This window comes from Primulina huaijiensis, chromosome 9 (assembly GCF_012295235.1).
Source record: "Primulina huaijiensis isolate GDHJ02 chromosome 9, ASM1229523v2, whole genome shotgun sequence".
Lineage (NCBI taxonomy): Eukaryota > Viridiplantae > Streptophyta > Magnoliopsida > Lamiales > Gesneriaceae > Primulina > Primulina huaijiensis.
The window spans coordinates 20,578,935-20,596,509 of record NC_133314.1 but is presented as its reverse complement, the minus strand read 5'-3'; the positions used below and the strand labels follow the sequence as shown (position 1 = coordinate 20,596,509).

The window sequence follows — 17,575 nt, the reverse complement described above, 5'->3', positions numbered from 1 at the left end:
GGAGGTCAAAGTAAACTAATTACAATTTTCACATACTATGTTTAATGGACAAACTCCCTAATTCGACCCTCCAGTCGTCTCCTCCTCGTCCCCCATCCAAACACACCGAGCATAAACCCTAGTGCTCGCTTCACTGATATAACGCACGCAGAGTGCAGCGGTATCGCTATGAATTGTTCCAGTAAATCTCTGCTGCTTTCCTTTCAATGGCTAACTTCTTGTTTTCACTATCTTCGTGTGGTTTTTTTTGCTGTAGCTGATGTGTCGTTTTCACTGAAACTGTGTAGTTTCCGGAGAGGTTCCAGAGCAACCTGTCGTCACGAAGAATTCAGGTCTTCTCTTCGAGAAACGCTTAATCGAGCGCCACATCTTGGTCTCTACTTTTTTCTTCCTCTTTTTAGGAATTTATGGATTGTGATGCATTCTTTATCATCAGTGTAATGCTTTGTTTGTTGACAAACATTGTGAATAATCTGCGGAAATGTACAGGAGAACAATTTTGTGATAATGCTTTCAAAAAGCTGGTGTAGATTTAGGGCGGCCCTTGCGCTGTTACTTCTCTTTTGTTACTTGAAGTTTGTGTTTTGTTTTGTTTTGTTTTCTTTTTTTCTATTTTGGGGTTACTGTTGTATGTATGTACTTATTGTTTTTGAAATAATTCAAGTGTATGTCTCCGTGTGATTTGTTTTCCTTGTTGTTTTTCTCTTTAGGATTATGGAAAATGTCCAATTACTGGAGAATCACTGACAATGGAAGATATTGTTCCAATCAAGACTGGGAAGGTATGTACTTTGTACGATACCTAAGAATTTTGGGATTGTAGTCTATCTTTATATTCTTCATATGGTGGGAAATGTCTACCATTTTCTGATGATGTGTTGATTGAAGAACAATGTAAAGCTTTATTGTTGGAGTTATGTGCAGATAGTGAAGCCCAGACCAGTGCAAGCTGCAAGCATTCCTGGAATGCTGGGAATGTTTCAGATTGTATGTCTCTCTGTTTCTTGTCCGACTTAGTTCATTTTGTCGTTATCAATTTGCCTATGAGGTGTACGGTCTGTGAATTTTTTAACCCACTATCCTTCATTTTCACCTTCATTTACTTTGGAATTGAATAATTTTTGTGAACTGTTGTTAATTAATTGGAAAAGAGTATGTGAGATCAATAAGTGTTATTCAATTAATTATCAATTAATAAAATGTGTTTCCTATAAAAAAAAAAGATCAATAAGTCTTATTCATTTGTGTTTTTCAAATACGAAGGTTTTGATACCCTATGTGAGTTTGTGTGATGCTAACAAAGTGTTTGTCTGCTATTTGAAATTTGAATGCTCATAAGTATAACCTTGTCGACCTTTGAACTCTTTGAGGTTATTATGAAGGGAACTTTATTGAGCAATGGAATCTGACATAATCTTTATTAAAAATTCTTTGATTCATGGTGTCAGGCTGCATATTTGCATGTACCTTGCATCTTTCAATTTCTTCTTCTATTTGGTTTCAGCATTTTAAGAAATCTATCCAGTCTATGAATTAGCTGTCTACTAGGTAAAAATTTCTTTTAGTTCTTTTAGCATATTATCTATATCATTCATGTTTGGGCTCAATTGGTATTATTTCAATTCTTGCATGATAACTATTTTTTGAATTTCGCTACTATGGATGACTAAAAACCTTTTAATTTGTCAGTGGATTCTTCTTTTTCTTATGTCTTTCTTTAAACTAGGAATGGGATGGTTTGATGCTTTCAAATTTTGCGCTGGAGCAACAATTACATACTGCAAGGCAAGAGCTAAGTCATGCATTATATCAGGTATGAATGAGTTTATCAGAATTCAGATGGTAATTAATTGTGCATGTTAATTCTTTAGCACTTTGTGGATACCAAATATGTTATCCATCCTAAGGCCTTTGTCTATGTACCAGTAATACACTTTTTTTTTAAAAAATAAAATGAATTTGGGATGGCACACTATGTTTCTTCGACAATCATGTTTGCTTTTGTATAGCCTTTTTCTTCGATAATCATGTTTGCTTTTGCATAGCCTTCGGCCTAATTTTTAAATTTGTAGCTCTTGCCTGTCCTTTTCCTGGTGATTACTGGAGTTTTATACGGATGAAGTATTGTGGTTTTTTCAGTGTGCTGTTTGTGGTTAAATATTTTCTATCCTGTCTTTCAGCATGATGCAGCATGTCGTGTTATTGCAAGATTGAAGAAGGAAAGGGATGAGGCTAGGTCATTACTGGCACAGGCTGAAAGACAGATTCCCTTGTCATTTGCTGCCCAAAATGCAGCAAATGCTGCTCCATTAAGCAATGGGAAAAGAGGTTCTTGACTTTTTCAGTTAGCTTCCTTCCTTTCACATTTCTTACTCTTGATATCTAATTTTGCACGTGTTTCTTTGCAGCTGCTGAGGAAGATGAGATGGGCCCAGATGGGAAAAGAATGCGTCCAGGAATATCGAGTAGTATTATTTCTGAGCTTACAGACTGTAATGCTGCTCTTTCACAACAAAGGAAAAAGCGCCAGGTGATAGTTGGTGTCAATTACAGCTTTATGAATTAAGAGTGTCAATTTAATATTGGATTAAGAAGTATGTTCACATTACTTTGCCACCTTTTTGTATTTTCTTCCAGATACCTTCGACATTGGCTCCTGTTGATGCTTTGGAGAGGTTCACTCAACTTAACAGCCACCCTCTTCATCGAACTAATAAACCTGGCATATTGTCTTTGGATATTCAGTATTCCAAGGTACATGTCTTGATTTTGCCATTTCTTTTTTAATTTGATGATTCTTACCGAAGAGGAACTTCATGGCCCTCTTTGAAAAAATTTCACTAGCAAAGCCTGTTGATCTTGTCGCGTGTTCCCATGATTGACATTGCTTGGAAATAAGACATTTTAATAAAAAAAAGTTTATTTTTGGACTTGGAACTGTAAGATATATTTTATGAGTTGTGTTGGGAAACAAAAATTACACAGTTGTCTTGCATGCATGTTTATGTGGCATAGCAATCTAGACGTAGCACTTGGGATGCTATATAGTTTTAAAGATCCTAGTTGATATCTTGCTATTAACTATAACTTTTGGTACATCAAGAGAACATTCGATAAACTATGGCTCTTGGAGCACTTGTTCGTCTAAAGTAGGGTTTTTTGGGGTTCCGTGTGCAATTAAAATTTGTTAATATGGGTCGTCACATGATTGCTTGTATGATTTCCAGTTATTATGAGAGACAAAAAATTGCATGATTTTTCGGAATATTATATTATGTGAGTCCTTGTTCGGGAAGCAAGGTAAAACAACTTGTCAAATGTAAATGCTTTTGTTGGCCGCTTATTTTCTAAACAAGATTGTTGTAATGGTTATATACGTACTAAAATTCTTTAATAGTTTCCATCTCTCGTTTATTCAGGTCTTACATAACTTTGAGTGAATGTTGCCTTTTGAAAGTATATTTAGCAATATGATACAATCAGTCACAGAGGAAAATGCGAAAATTTTGATGTCTGTCCTCCATTTGAAGTCGGAACTCACACTGATAGCTTCAATAGTTGACTGAAATTTTTTGTTTTGGTATTTCACCGCTTATTAATCCAGTATACACGTAGCAGGCTTCCTTCGCCACGACATTTGTAGCGCCTTTACCCGAGCCACTACTAAACAGACTAATAAAAATGCAATATTAAACTTAATAACAACAATTAAACAGCGGAAACCAAATAACTTAATCATCTTACAACCCAAACGAAAACAGAACAATAACAGTAGTCTTAAACATTAATACAACCATATCGAAAACATAATTCTGAACAAGAAAACGATAAACCACATAAAACCTCCACTGGATCACCACCGAAAACCCAACTGCTCTAGCCACAGCCTTGGCCGTCCGAACCGTCCGAACTAAGACCCGCCCCGTGGAATGGGGTGTCTAAGATGAAAACAAGAACGTGAGCGACAATCGCCCAATACGAGAATGTACGAGTATACAAACTGATATGATGCATGTGAAATGAAATATGATCGGATATCAAGGATCAAGTCAAGAATCTCATGCACAGTCTAGAGGCGCCTGAGTGTGTAGTCTCTGATATGCCCTAGGCATGTTTTGGCTCCCACACTCATCATCAAGACGTGGACCTACAATGTCCAGTCATCAGAGCCCGCGGGTCTCGTCGGACGCTGTAGCTCTCGATATCCCATCGTCCACAATACAGAATAGGGCTGAGCGGTCCCAACAAACGAGGTATATCTCAAAAGATATTGGGCTCAACATGATATGTCATGCATAATATGCCAAAACTGTAAAACATGTATCATGCAATAGATAAATATGCAGCATATAAGTGTGTATACTACGCTTGGATATCTCAGTCAGTACATCACGTGCGTACCTCACTAAACCAATCTGACAGAAAGCTCTGAACCTAGACAATACCAACAATATGAAATCACTATCAAATCAGATCATGAATTACCAAACATGCTTCAAAGTTCTCCTAAAGGCTTTAGGATTATACCAGCGTCCGTCGTCAGCCCGCTGATGATGTCTCGATCCCAGTTCACCGGCCCCCTTCGAGTCGACACTAGCTCCGAAACTTCCCGACACGAAAGTGCCCTAGAAACTGGCTGGAAAACCTAAGGTATATGGTTAGAACTCTCTCTGAAGAAAGCGATGTAGGAAACAAAAGAATTCAGCTTCCATTTATAGGCTGCATCCGGACTATTTCAGAAATCCAAATCAATTTTATCTACCACGTGTCAGAATCTCATTTGTCTAGTTGGATTTCTCGGGATAATGAAATCTAAAGTAGGTTAGGTTGTTCATTTTAAATTCGGTAGAACCCAACAGATTGATCTCGAATTATCAATTCTTTAATAATATTTAATTAACAACCCTTTAATCATCTCTTAATTAATACTTCATTCAAAATATGGATTTGAGTCATTACAACATTAGTGGCTTAGCCCTTCGCCGGCCTATCGGCTTCCATTTCAACTTTCCGTAAGCGGGCCTCGACCTTTTCCGGCTGTTCAATGCCCCCTCACGCGGTTCTTCTGAATTTCGAATTGCTTTAATCGAAAACAAATCAATGAGGCCATGCCAGTAACACTGAATATGCGTTATCGGTTTTGATAATTTGTAACGTGATAAAAATAGGGTTGCTGGCACACACATCAACATTCTCTTCGTACTAAGAGAGATAATACAAAGGAAGAAAGTTTTTTGGTTTGACCTGCACCAACTTGATGAATCCATGGTTATATTTGTTTATTTTTTCATTGTTGGAAGGGGTGTTTTCTGGTTAAGAGTGCTGAAATACTTTGCAGATACCTACCAGACAATAAAAAAATGCGGGAGGTTGACTTCAATGCAACTGTAATCCATTGTGCCTGCGGCTGGCTTATGTAGTTATTCACGTAGACCAGATTTGTTGGAAAATTTTAGGGCATTTCTGTTTGGTTCCGTCATTTCTGGAGGTTTCTTTGAGAAAATAAGTTTTTTTTAAAAAATATATATATTGGGGAATGAAGTGTATGTTTTGTTGTTTTGTTCTTAATAAGAAACATTATTGACTGTTGCAATCAATCTTGTAGGTTGTTTGGTGTCAAATCAATAATTAAGGATGTGGGGTGCTGTGATTGTAAATTTTTCAGAGTATTTAAAAATTTAATGTATATAATAATATAATATTAGATTTTTTAAGAGGGGTGAAAGTTGAAACGAAAAGTATGATTAAATTGGGAGATGTGAAAGTAAGTTTTTCAAAATGAAGTGAAAATGAGATAGTTGAAACTTTTGTTTTGAAGATATATACTTTTAAAAATAATGAGTATAAACATAGCCTTAGAGCCTTCTGATTATCGATGTTTATTGGATCCATGAAGTTCTTCAGTCATCAAATTTTTTTCCTATCTGGGTTCTGATCAATTAATCATTCATGACATTCTTGTTTTATCCCTTAGGACATCATTGTCACTGCTGGGGTTGATTCAAATGCTGTAGTCTTTGATAGGCCCTCAGGACAGATAGTATCGACTCTAAGTGGTCATTCAAAAAAGGTAATCTGAAATGAACTTTTATCTGTCAGTGCACTCTTTATATATAATTTTTTCTTTATATTTTTTTCCACATTTTAAATCTGGTGTATGTATCTCTCTGTAGGTCACAAATGTCAAATTTGCTGCTGAGGCTGAATTCATAGTTACTGGCTCGGCTGATAAGGTAATTTGAAGACTTGCGGTCAGAAATTATTTACATTTTCCTTTCCAGCTCGATCTATTTAATCTCATATCTGTTGTAATTTTCTTCACTCTGCTTTGCTCGTTGGACTCGGATTTTCTCAAAAAATTGGCCTTTCTATGGGGGTATATTCGGTGTAATGATGTATTTTTAGGGTGATTCAGAGATTGATTGCTTTTATGGAATGTGTAAAACCTCTTTTACTGTAAAATTTCTGTATCTTTACCATTTAGTTGTTTGCTGTATCACAATCTCGAGTTCTGCAGCAACTATTTGTTTTTGATGGAATGAAGTGAACTGCTGAGTTAGATACATTCTGTGCCTCTGTTCTTGGGATTAATTGCAATTTACTTAAATCCAAGTGTAAAATTATGCAGATTTGCCCTGTGCATCGGCTTAAAGTATTCAAAAGTGTGATTGCCTACTCGAACAAAGTTTTTGAAATTACTTGAAATATAACGTTTCTCCGCTGGCAGTGCAGTCATTATATCTATCTATTCTCTCGCATTTTCCAGTGGAAGTTGCTTGAAACGGGACATCGAGTCTCACTTTTTGTTCAGGCTAGTGAAGTTTAAATCTTGATATATGCTATCAGAAGGTGCTTATTGGGAGAGAAGGCATTATTGGAGCTTCCCCATGGACATCTTCTAGCCTTTGAATGTCTCTGTTAATATAGAGGGGGAAAAAAAGATTTCTCATCTAGATTTTAGATTTGTCCACATTAAAGAAAATTTCTCTGAAAATCAATTGAACTGTTTGGTCATTTTGGTCCTATTCATTTTGTTGCATTTGGCCCTAGTTAATCTAACGTGTGTGCTGAATTTGCCTCCTTGTTGCTTATTATATCTTCTAAAGTGATGGAGGGTATTAAACCTCACACCTCACTGCAACCTCCCCAACCAACAAAAAGAGAAAAAAATTGTAGAAATTCAACTTGGCAAGGCAACTACAGAATGTTGTAGATGTTTGCGCTTTTCTTCGAATTTACACAATTTTACTGCATAATGCGTAGGATATCTTAGTTTTCATAGTAACTCCCATATCAATTATAATTTTTACTTTGTAAATTAAATTTATTGCCTTTTATTTTATTTTTTTTGTCACATCCAACATTTATGTTATCTTCTCTGCAGACAGTTCGAGTGTGGCAAGGATCTGAAAATGGAAACTATGATTGTAGGCATATTTTGAAGGATCATACTGCTGAGGTAATCGATTAATCTATGCTAATGAAAATATATCCATTGTATTTTTACTTGTGATTCTCATAGTCCCTTTGATTACTCATGTCAAACGACAAACATGATACCGTTGGATAAGTGGATGAACTTTTGTACGATGCATTCAACATTACTTGGTGAATGCAGCGAACTGCCAAGCATATTCTGTTCACTATATAGTTATCTGAGCCTAATTTGAAGGATTTGGATTTTGGAGCAGCCACTATTTTGGCTTGACTAAAACTGAAATATAAGGGGAAAATCTAATGTCTGTTACCATCGATGCACTATGTAGAGTTTTAAGATTTGAAACTGGAGGATTGGTTGTAGTAGCTTGCAGGGTGTTTTCAACCAAGTCTGTGATATATTATCTAGTAATTGTGGTAATTAGTTCACTCCTTTTTACACATACCTTGATGAAGTTAGTTTGACTCGTGAATTCAAATTCTGTGGCGTTCTCATGTGTGCTGTGGACTCATTCAGTATACTGAAGATCTGTTAAATATGTTGGTGCTTGTGATGAAATTACACAGGTGCAAGCTGTTACAATTCATGCCACCAATAACTACTTTGTTACGGCTTCTCTTGATAGCACATGGTGCTTCTATGATCTAGCTTCTGGTTTATGCCTTACTCAGGTATGGCCACTATCTGTAATTTTATTTGGATGTTGGCTACTCGTTTCGTCGGGATAGCAATGGTTTGTTTGGTTAGGTCATTCATATAATGTCTTACAGGTTGAGGACGCATCTGGATCTTCTGAAGGCTACACATCTGCAGCTTTTCACCCAGATGGTCTCATCCTTGGAACTGGTACCACTGGGGCTATTGTTAAGATTTGGGATGTGAAGAGTCAGGTGAAATTATATCTCTTGTGAATATATTTCACTCATTTTGCTTCCTTCTGTTATCATGGAGTCTTAGATTTTATGATTAATGCTCAGGCAAATGTTGCGAGATTTGATGGACATATTGGAGCAGTGACTTCCATTTCATTTTCAGAAAATGGTTACTTCCTGGCGGTTGGTTTACCTGCCTCAGTTGTAATGAATGTTTTCATTGATATTGTTCTAGGATATGATTATTGTATTTCAACTTTTAGACTGCTGCTCAAGATGGTGTTAAGTTGTGGGATCTACGAAAATTGAGGAACTTTAGGACTTTCTCACCATATGAGGAGAATACACCTACACAATCAGGTATTGTATCTTGTGTGATATATGTTACTTGGTTCTCTATCCAAAAAGTAAAAATAAAAATAAAAAAGTTTGATACTACTAGAAATTTGTGTGGTGCCTTGCGCTTGCTCTTTATTTGTTAGTGTCATATATCGAGCATTTATGTGGATACAGTGTTTTGCTTTGCACAATTTAAGATGAATATAAAGGAATCCAAAAAAGAAAGTAACAAGGAGAAGAAATTATAATATTATAATCATGTCAAACGTAATTCCCAGAGTAAATTCTCTGTACAAAACCTCCCTAGCAAAATCACTAGCAACTCCTTTCACAAGGAACCGACAGAAAAATTTGTATGAATGAATCCCACACACCCCTCGTCTCTCGTATTTTATTCTCCAACCCACATGTTTTCCCACTTCCCTGTCTGTAGTATACGAATTGAATAATGGGCTTTTCACTGCCCAAGTTATTTGGGCCTCTGCTATTTGGGTCTCAACTTAGGTTCATAACATACATCTTATGGAAATCTGTTCTGCTTATACTACAAGATAGGTCTCGAGCACTACGTTTTGGTTTTTTTTTAAGTTTGACAGGTGGTTTTTGTATTGGTCTTTTCAATAGTGATCTGCTCTGTAAAATGAAGTAAAGGAAAGAGAATTATTTCATAAGGTTGCAATTCTGACGTGCAGGCGACTCCTATATTCTCATACAGTGCTTTTCTTTCTTATTATGCAGTGGAATTTGATCATAGTGGAAATTACCTTGCAATAGGAGGATCGGACATTAGGTAATCTTGCAAATAAATCCCTGTATTGATTGAAGGTTGAGACCAAATCATTCAACCCTCTCTTTCAAAACTTGTTAGCTGTATCTGACCATTGCTTTTGAATTGTTTAATGCTGTACCCCTGTTAAACTTGAAGAAGTTGGGTTATTGTTGTTTTCATCAATTTGTCACGATTGTGATCCCACACTACTTCGATTTCAGAGTTTATCAAGTTGCCAATGTCAAATCTGAATGGAATTGTATCAAGACATTCCCTGATTTGTCAGGCACAGGTTAAATCTATTCCCTTACAATCTGATGAATTTTATTTGGTCACAAGCTTGACATTTTTCTTGCCGTGCTGCAAATAAAAAAGATAAATATTGCTTTGTCAATCAACTTTTTTGATTGATCATGTTGTGTATGTACGTACATGGCTTTCCTTGGATGCAGGCAAAGCAACATGCGTAAAATTTGGCCCTGATGCAAAATACATCGCTGTTGGCTCTATGGATAGAAATCTCAGAATATTTGGACTTCCCGAGGAGGATGGTCCATCAGAATCTTGAAGCAAACATTTGATGGACTTTCTATCATACTTGCAAGGTTAAATTTGATAGATGAGTTCGATGCAGAGCTTACACTCATAGGGTACTTTTATTGCCTCATAGTTGGTGAGATTGATCGAATTCTGGATATTTGGTGGGAAAAATCTAAAAACACTTTCCAATTTGATATAACTCTCACCGCGGGCTGATATCATATGTAAGACAAACAACCAAATCACGAGTTCACGACCAAACTGTTTGTATCATTTTAATTGAGTTATTGTTCTATTTTGTAATAGATTTGCCTGGAAAGGGGAAATGAAACATTTTGACGTGCCATTTAACATAAAACCAAGTGAGTTATACAGGAACAATTTTCTTTTGCTTCCTCGCAGAGTTTCTAGTATTAGACGATATATCATCTAGGGAACGTCATTGTAATCTTCGACATTATTGTGGCGGCGGCGCAATGCATTCATGTTGATATGCAAGAAATTTCACTGCTTGGATAAAAAAATCCTATGATACCAGAAAATCATGATAACTTGTGAAATTGTCTCGAGGGATGATTGATACCGGCTAATCGGTTGTCAGAAGCCCTTGTGATGACCATATTTGCAGGCAACTGGATCTTCATATGCATTTCCAAAATAAATTACGGTTAGATGCTACAAGTGTTGGCTGTTTGGTAATTAATTTTGGTTTTAGTTTTTTATTTTTTTCAAGTGTAAATAAACAACTGATTTTTACATAAAAATGGTAGATAAAAAAGAGTAAATTTGTTATGTGTCGAATATTTAACGATAAACCATTCAAAACATTAATTTTGGAGATACATGGATCATTGATTTGTACGTTATATATGTTGCAAAAACTTGTGTGAGACGGTCTCACGGGATGTATTTTGTTAGACAGATATCTTATTTGGGTCATCCATGAAAAAATATTACTTTTTATACTAAAAGTATTACTTTTTATTGTGAATATCTGTAGGATTGATCCGTCTTATCGATAAAGATTCGTGAGACCGTCTCACAAGAGACCTACTCTATATATGTATCCTAGATGTCTAACAAGACTTAATTCTAAAATACTATTTTAGTTTATAAATTTAATGCATAATGTTGATACAAAACTCGTACTACAAAATATTTCCTTTCATACTCTATAAATTATTTATACAAGAGAATATAAAAAATTATAGATTTTCTAAATTCATGCACTCGCCTTGTTTGTGTAGTTTAGATTAAAAACACCACGGGTTAAGCCTATCTATAGAGTAGGTATTCTGGCTAATTTAACAAAAAAAATTGTTTTTTCATATGATCAATATTAAAAAATGTTTCCAATTTTTTTTTAAAAGAAAATATCAAAAGTTATTCCTGCTTGTACGTCGAAGTACATCCGTCCGGTAAACGTCCTCTCTTTTCACTCTCTGAACTATTTATTTAGGAAGCGAAATGACATCAAACAGAACATTTTCATTCAAAACTCTCTCTAATGGAGGCACCAGCTTCGTCACAAAGCTCGGTTTCCAACTCCCAAGTCTCCGCCACACATTCTTCTTTAGCCAGAGTTGAACCGCCGGCGGTGATTTCTTATTGGATCTTTTTTCTTGTTTTCTTCTTTTGCTTTTACTCACACCCAAGTCACCGCACGCCTGTATCGAATTTAAATTTTCCGAATCTTTAATGTACGAGTATGATTAAAGTTTCAATTTGTTTTGAAGGATGAATCCAAGGAGATAATGGGTTCTGAGGAGCAAAGCAAAGAGTCCATTAAAGACCCAATCGAGTAAGTTTTACTTGACAGCAGTAGCGATTAATCTTCTTTTCCCTGGGTCATTTTCCTCTATCATATTTCCAGAATCAAGCTTTGATTTTTCTTTTTTCTTTCTTCAATTTTCTTTTTTCACGTGTTAACAATTTTATTTCCAGTATTACGTGAGCCCATTTCAGATTTTTTGTATGGCTTTTGTGATCCGAATTCTCTCTGCTTGTTATGAACTTGTTTGCGTTTTACTACTATGTTTTTTGCTTACTCTGTCTCTTTTTCTTGGCTACTAGGGCGTAGATTCTCATGTGGAGTTGGCATGCGTTTCAATTATCATGGTTTTTTTTTTTTGACAGCATTATGGAGGTAGATGAACCCACCGAAAAGTTGCAGAGATATGAGGCTGATTACAAACAATATCTGATGTCCAAATATTTCACAGACAAGACTATCTTTGGAGGCAATATATTTGACGTGAAAATGAATATAGACGGACACACTACTACAGCAGCGAGGTACAAGGAGTCCACAATGTTTTCAAAGTCTTTTTTTTCACTTGGTCTTTTGCTAACTTTGCCACTATCTATCAGGTTGCCTCCTTTCCAATCTTATCTAGATCCAGTAAGTTTTGACGATCAGAACAACAAAGGATCGGTTCCTCCAGCAGAAACCACAGCCGGCAGCAATTCAGATGGGAAGCCCGAGATTCCGTGAATGGGAAAATCGACACCCATCCGACTGAGTCGTTGATTCTTCTCATCAGCAAAGAATAGTTATAGGGCGACTGTACTTGGTTTATTTCCTGAGGTTTAATCATGTGCTACAAGTGTAGTAATTCCGTTTGTCGTTTCTAATAACCTTTGAAAACCAAAAACATAGATTCCTAGTGTATTTGACAACCCAATAACATATCTCATACCGTGTTCGTTTTATCTAATGTACCAACAATCTGACCCACAAATCAAATTTGATGCCCAAAAATAAAAAACTGCTTGATTTTAGTTTATATAATAATAAAAGTGCTTTGTGGTCCTACTAGCCACGCCAAAATGAGAAACAGTAGTAATGAATAAAACCGCCCCTTGTTATTTTTTGCAGGTTCCATATAAAGTATGATACAAGTAAATAAAATATTACATTCAAATCTACGAGTAGATGCTATCCATACATACCTTAATCTTCCTAGGCTGAAAGGTAACTTCTTCAACACATTTCAGAAAATAGAAAAAAAAATGAATGAATAGAACAATCAATAATTTAGCCAAGTAAAAAACAAATACAATGTATGACCTCAAGCTTCAATGTAGGTATGGAGATGCGTGTGTAAAACCCCACAGCTGCAAATCGGAAAAAAAAAAAATCGAGGTTACGATTACTACAAAGTAAACATCAGAAGAATCATCAAGTAAAGGCCAAATAATGAGCAATCATGGTGGCAGTTGCAGCCTAAAGTTTTATGCCATATCTTTCATTAGCCCCTTGTCATATTTCCAAATTAGTGCTCAATAGCTTTCTGGAATACCCACCCCAAAAAATGCGGCAAACAAAGATCTGGTTTCACTTGCTTATCATAAGGAATTATGTAGGATCATACATGAAAGATCCCTTTTTGGCTCCATTAGATGAAAGCAGAACCAGAGAGAAGTTGGCCTATCTTTCACTTGGCTACTAAACTATGTCCCCTTGGGAGGGAAAGAGGCGGCTAGTTGTCCTTTTCCTACTCCGACAATTGTCAGTTTTAAACGCTTCAACATAAAACATTTCCTGCTCTGGCTTCCCTAAGAGGTAGCAAAGCAATTGCAACTATTGGAAAATCTAAATTAATTTTGAACCATACCTTGAGTAAAAATTGAGTGTATCTATGACTTATCAAAAGTCTATAAATCAAGAACCATATCATAATATGCAAAACATACACTGGCAAAACTCGAGAAAGGATCATAAGGCAACAGTATCATCACCTCTACATTTTTCACTTCAAACTCTTGTTCATGAGCCAAACAAGAGTTGCCAAACGTCTCGCAAGGTCCAGTGGTTCCAGACAATCTTAATAGAGAATCACGGAATGGGTCAGAAAACTTATATTCTCGTTTATTAAAATGCAGGAAGCTTTGAAGTATGCACGAGAAAATGCTTACAGATCTTCATTCAAACACAAGGCAAAGTTTGCACCTCCTCCAAGGGCAAGCAAGTCATTCAAGCACAGATAAAAATATCTATTGGCACCTAGACAAGAAACATAGGAAGTCAGTTTTTCAACCTTTCCTTATTTTGGAAAATCTTCTGTGATGTCCAACCCAACCATAAACTCAATTGTATTCACTAAATGAGCATGTTAGCTTTAAATTTATGATCAATTATGGAGCAGACTAATTCAATTGCCTTTGAGGTAAAAAAATGTCATCAATTCACCTATGTCTGGCAAGACTGCTACTAACGGGATGGAAGAGGTTTCAGTCAAAGGCCTAATACAATGTGCAGATTTTTCAGCTAGGTTAATGATCATTGGACCTAAATGAGCCCTCTAAGCAACCAAGTACCCTTTGCTAACAAACAAAAAAACTATGTTAGCCAGAAAATAGTGACAAAAATTTTGACTCTCTATATACTAGGGATAAATTTTCTTCGTTGTGAACGTAGTTTTTAATCTATACAACTCAACCGTGTAACATAAGCTAAGATTCAGATTCACAAAGTTCCCTTTGAGAGAATTGAAGCTTATCCAAAGTTACAGTTTTTAACATTCTTACCAGTTGGCCTAAATAGCGTTGGTTCACCATGTACAGTTGTGAAAACAAAAGTTTGAGTTGTTCCCTGTAAAACAGTTCACGCAGAATTTTTAAAATATTACATCTACTTAGACATAATAAATCCCGATAATCTGAAACCATGAAATTTAAATGATCCAGAAACTAGAGAAGCATATAGCCTACTTGATACTTCCTTTTTGCAGTTGCCGTAAGAGGGCAATCTAGCAACCCACCAAACACGGCACCTTGTTTATCACCAGTAATCTGCATGCAAGATCAGATAAGATTTCTATAGAGTAAAAGGAGTAAAAATGTTAGTGCATCTGGTTTTAGACTTCAATGTAAAGATTGACACACCAATAGACAAGGACCAGAGTGGCCAGAAGTATTTCGGATGAGCGTACGAAGTGATATACCATGTCTCACAGCACTGCCGTTCAATCAAGATGAAGAAGACACATCAAGAACCATATATGAAACTTAGTATCTAAACAGATTTAATCAATGTTACCTGTACAACAAGACCCATTGGCACCCTTTCACAATATTAGGAAGAGATGACTCAAAGAATTGATGCAAATGTGGTGAAATAAAAAGAGAATCATCCATGAGAGTGGACATGGAATTTTCAAAACCATGCGGGCTAACGGCAGCTTCAAATATATCAGAGCTGCTACTAGTGCTTCTCCCAGATCCAGGTTCTCCGTATTCTAACGGGCTACCTGACAGTTTGTTATTCTGATTTATGCTCCAAGTAAAGCCACTTTCTTCATTCAAATTTTTAATCTCCCTATTTTCGTGTACAGGATCGCATTTGGAATGTGCATCCAAGGGTTTATCTTTCCATGAAAAACTTTTACTTTTCCATTTAAATGAATTTGATGATTCCATTGATTTGACCTCATTTTTGTGTCCGTTTGTTCTGAACCACCCAAAAGAAGGTAGAATGAAGGAAAGCATAGAAGACACAGATTTCCCATCCTTAGCACACGGTCCAGCCTACATGTGTGAAAGTTTAGGGTTATGAAAGACATTCCGAAAAGACACTGTTCCATAAGAAGCAAGACATTCAGAATCAAGTAAAATTTTACTGTCATTGGTGTTACTTGAGCAAGTGACTGCACAATAATTTACGATACTATTGTGGCATAGCCATGTGAATATTCTGTGACCTCTGTCTCTCTATCCATATATTTTATTACTAAATGAATCCCCGGAAACTAACAAACACAATATGATCAAGCCGTTTAAATATCACACATTTATTTCATCAAAAAAATGATAAATGCTTATGAACAAGACAGAAAGACAGGCCATAACAGAGAGCATATCACAAACATAGGAAACACTTTGTCCTACAAGAAAAGGGTAAGGCAAGAAAGGGTAAAACACAATAATCTTCCTTCCACTTGCAACGACATGATGCAACTGGGAAAAGCTAGAAACATCGTCAGTTTTTCAACAAAACGACTCGACATCAGCTATTCGTTCCATGAGCATTTACCAAAGTCAAGAACCAAAGGCAGGAGTGAAAAAACCAAAGGAAAGAAAAGAAACTAGAATATTCCCATGGTAATGTAATATTGTTAATTTGTCCTTTGGGGGAAACTTGGAATCTATAGTTCACTGTAAGGAATTCCATAGTTTTCTCCAATCTACCATATTAGATTACACTAGTATGATGTAGAAGCCAAAAGTTAGAATAGGCAACTAGAACAGACAGACAAAACTGTGATTAAGATTCCGAGACGCAACAAAGTTTGTAACAATATTATGTTTTCAGACTCACCACTTCCTACTTTAGAGTGATTTCACTCACTTAAGTGATTTAAGAGCTTGAAGCAAACAGACAAGGTGTCGAATTTTGAGTTTACAACCACAGAATTCTTCAGCCTGCCTCCCTTCCGCGAGAACATGTTTTTCATGCATATCGGTTGGTATCAATAATTAGATGATATGATGAAATCACCATTGCTTGTATATGTATTTCAATGTTTCAACAGGAAATGGACTCACTAGACTACTCCTTAAAAAGCTTAGAACACGACAACATGGTGGCCCTCTAGTTCAGTAGCATAATGATTTCGAGTTGCTGATTAAAAGAATTATACAGAGGACTCATTGAAAGGAAAAATAAGGCTTTAGAATTATGTTTCTCTTCAAAGGGAGAAGAAAAAAAAACTTTCGATGGAAATAGAGCAAGTTAAAGTTGCATACTCTACAATTCAGTTATTTTTCTTTATCCCACCAGATCTGAGCCCCTAACATTCTCTTCAGGAAATTAGACATCAAAACCTCATTGGAACTGTGCAAAATAATTGGTCAAACCAACAACATTGCCAATAAAATGGTAACAAACACCTAGCCCGATTCCACTTCAATCTTCTTCATTCAGCTGGATTAAAAAACGGAGAAAGTCATCGAAATAAATCAAATTCCATCTAGCAACATTAACAAATCTAATCTATTAGCAGTTAGAACGAGATCAAATGAAAAGTTACCGAAGTAGCATCATCACCATTAAGCAAAATAAATTATCCACCGCAACAACATTAGGCCTAAAACTCAAAGATCCCAACTTTATTAACAGATCAAATACAAATATCGATTTCCTTGAATCCCTTATTCCTAAAAAAACTGAAAATCACTCCAAACATTGCGTGCATGCTTGGAACAAAACTCCACAAAATGGGTACCTCAGATTCTTGATCTAACGTATGAGACGATGGTGAATCAGAGAACAGTCTTGAAAGCTTATCTGAGATCCCTTCTTTTATAGCAATCATACCTTTCTTTTCTTTTTTTCCAAATCTTTCTTCGTCTGCTCTTGTTTGTTCTTTTTTTTTCGGTTGAGAAAAAAAGCAACAATTGTCACCCAAAAAAAAAATTTAAAATCAAGATTCAAAACTTGACAATAGTCCAGAGGGAATGCGCATTAAGTCGTGAATTGAGAAAACCGGTGGGGTGAAGCAAGATGAAGAGGGGAAGGAATCCGAGGACATATGAAACCACAAAGACTCCCTTTCCGTTTCAGTAAATACGATATTTGTGGAAAAGAAAAGAACCTTACCATGGAAAGCATCCTGT

The 17,575-nt window shown here is 36.1% G+C and overlaps 3 protein-coding genes and 1 long non-coding RNA gene across 6 annotated transcripts in view; 3 read left to right on the top strand and 1 right to left on the bottom strand.

The window, feature by feature from the left end:
- LOC140985138 (uncharacterized) overlaps positions 1 to 16,999 on the top strand; it is a 48,136-nt gene extending 31,137 nt beyond the window's left edge. The window contains exon 3 of the long non-coding RNA XR_012176707.1: positions 16,986 to 16,999. This is a non-coding gene — a long non-coding RNA (uncharacterized lncRNA). The remainder of the gene's footprint in view (positions 1 to 16,985) is intronic.
- Positions 25 to 10,316, top strand: LOC140984483 (pre-mRNA-processing factor 19-like). Of its 2 annotated transcripts, none has more exons than XM_073451937.1 (18): positions 25 to 181; positions 288 to 373; positions 711 to 782; positions 925 to 987; positions 1,727 to 1,813; positions 2,181 to 2,328; positions 2,409 to 2,530; positions 2,638 to 2,754; positions 5,975 to 6,070; positions 6,174 to 6,233; positions 7,385 to 7,459; positions 8,005 to 8,109; positions 8,209 to 8,328; positions 8,416 to 8,493; positions 8,574 to 8,670; positions 9,388 to 9,439; positions 9,640 to 9,710; positions 9,871 to 10,316. In XM_073451937.1, exons 1-18 carry the CDS (start codon positions 169 to 171, stop codon positions 9,984 to 9,986), a joined length of 1,578 nt encoding a protein of 525 aa, XP_073308038.1. In that variant the 5' UTR covers positions 25 to 168; the 3' UTR covers positions 9,987 to 10,316. The 2 variants fall into 2 exon arrangements, with proteins under 2 accessions (XP_073308038.1, XP_073308039.1); XM_073451938.1 differs by having other exon boundaries at positions 711 to 786; positions 929 to 987.
- On the top strand, positions 11,366 to 12,670 carry LOC140985137 (uncharacterized). Of its 2 annotated transcripts, none has more exons than XM_073452895.1 (4): positions 11,366 to 11,552; positions 11,695 to 11,759; positions 12,095 to 12,253; positions 12,329 to 12,670. In XM_073452895.1, exons 1-4 carry the CDS (start codon positions 11,466 to 11,468, stop codon positions 12,450 to 12,452), a joined length of 435 nt encoding a protein of 144 aa, XP_073308996.1. In that variant the 5' UTR covers positions 11,366 to 11,465; the 3' UTR covers positions 12,453 to 12,670. The 2 variants fall into 2 exon arrangements, with proteins under 2 accessions (XP_073308996.1, XP_073308995.1); XM_073452894.1 differs by having other exon boundaries at positions 11,370 to 11,555.
- Positions 12,820 to 17,555, bottom strand: LOC140985136 (uncharacterized). Its single transcript, XM_073452893.1, has 8 exons — positions 17,185 to 17,555; positions 15,000 to 15,487; positions 14,846 to 14,918; positions 14,672 to 14,752; positions 14,489 to 14,552; positions 13,877 to 13,964; positions 13,700 to 13,784; positions 12,820 to 13,075 (listed from the first exon to the last, which is right to left on the bottom strand). Exons 1-8 carry the CDS (start codon positions 17,272 to 17,274, stop codon positions 13,037 to 13,039), a joined length of 1,008 nt encoding a protein of 335 aa, XP_073308994.1. The 5' UTR covers positions 17,275 to 17,555; the 3' UTR covers positions 12,820 to 13,036.
- Between the last annotated feature and the right edge of the window lie 20 nt (positions 17,556 to 17,575).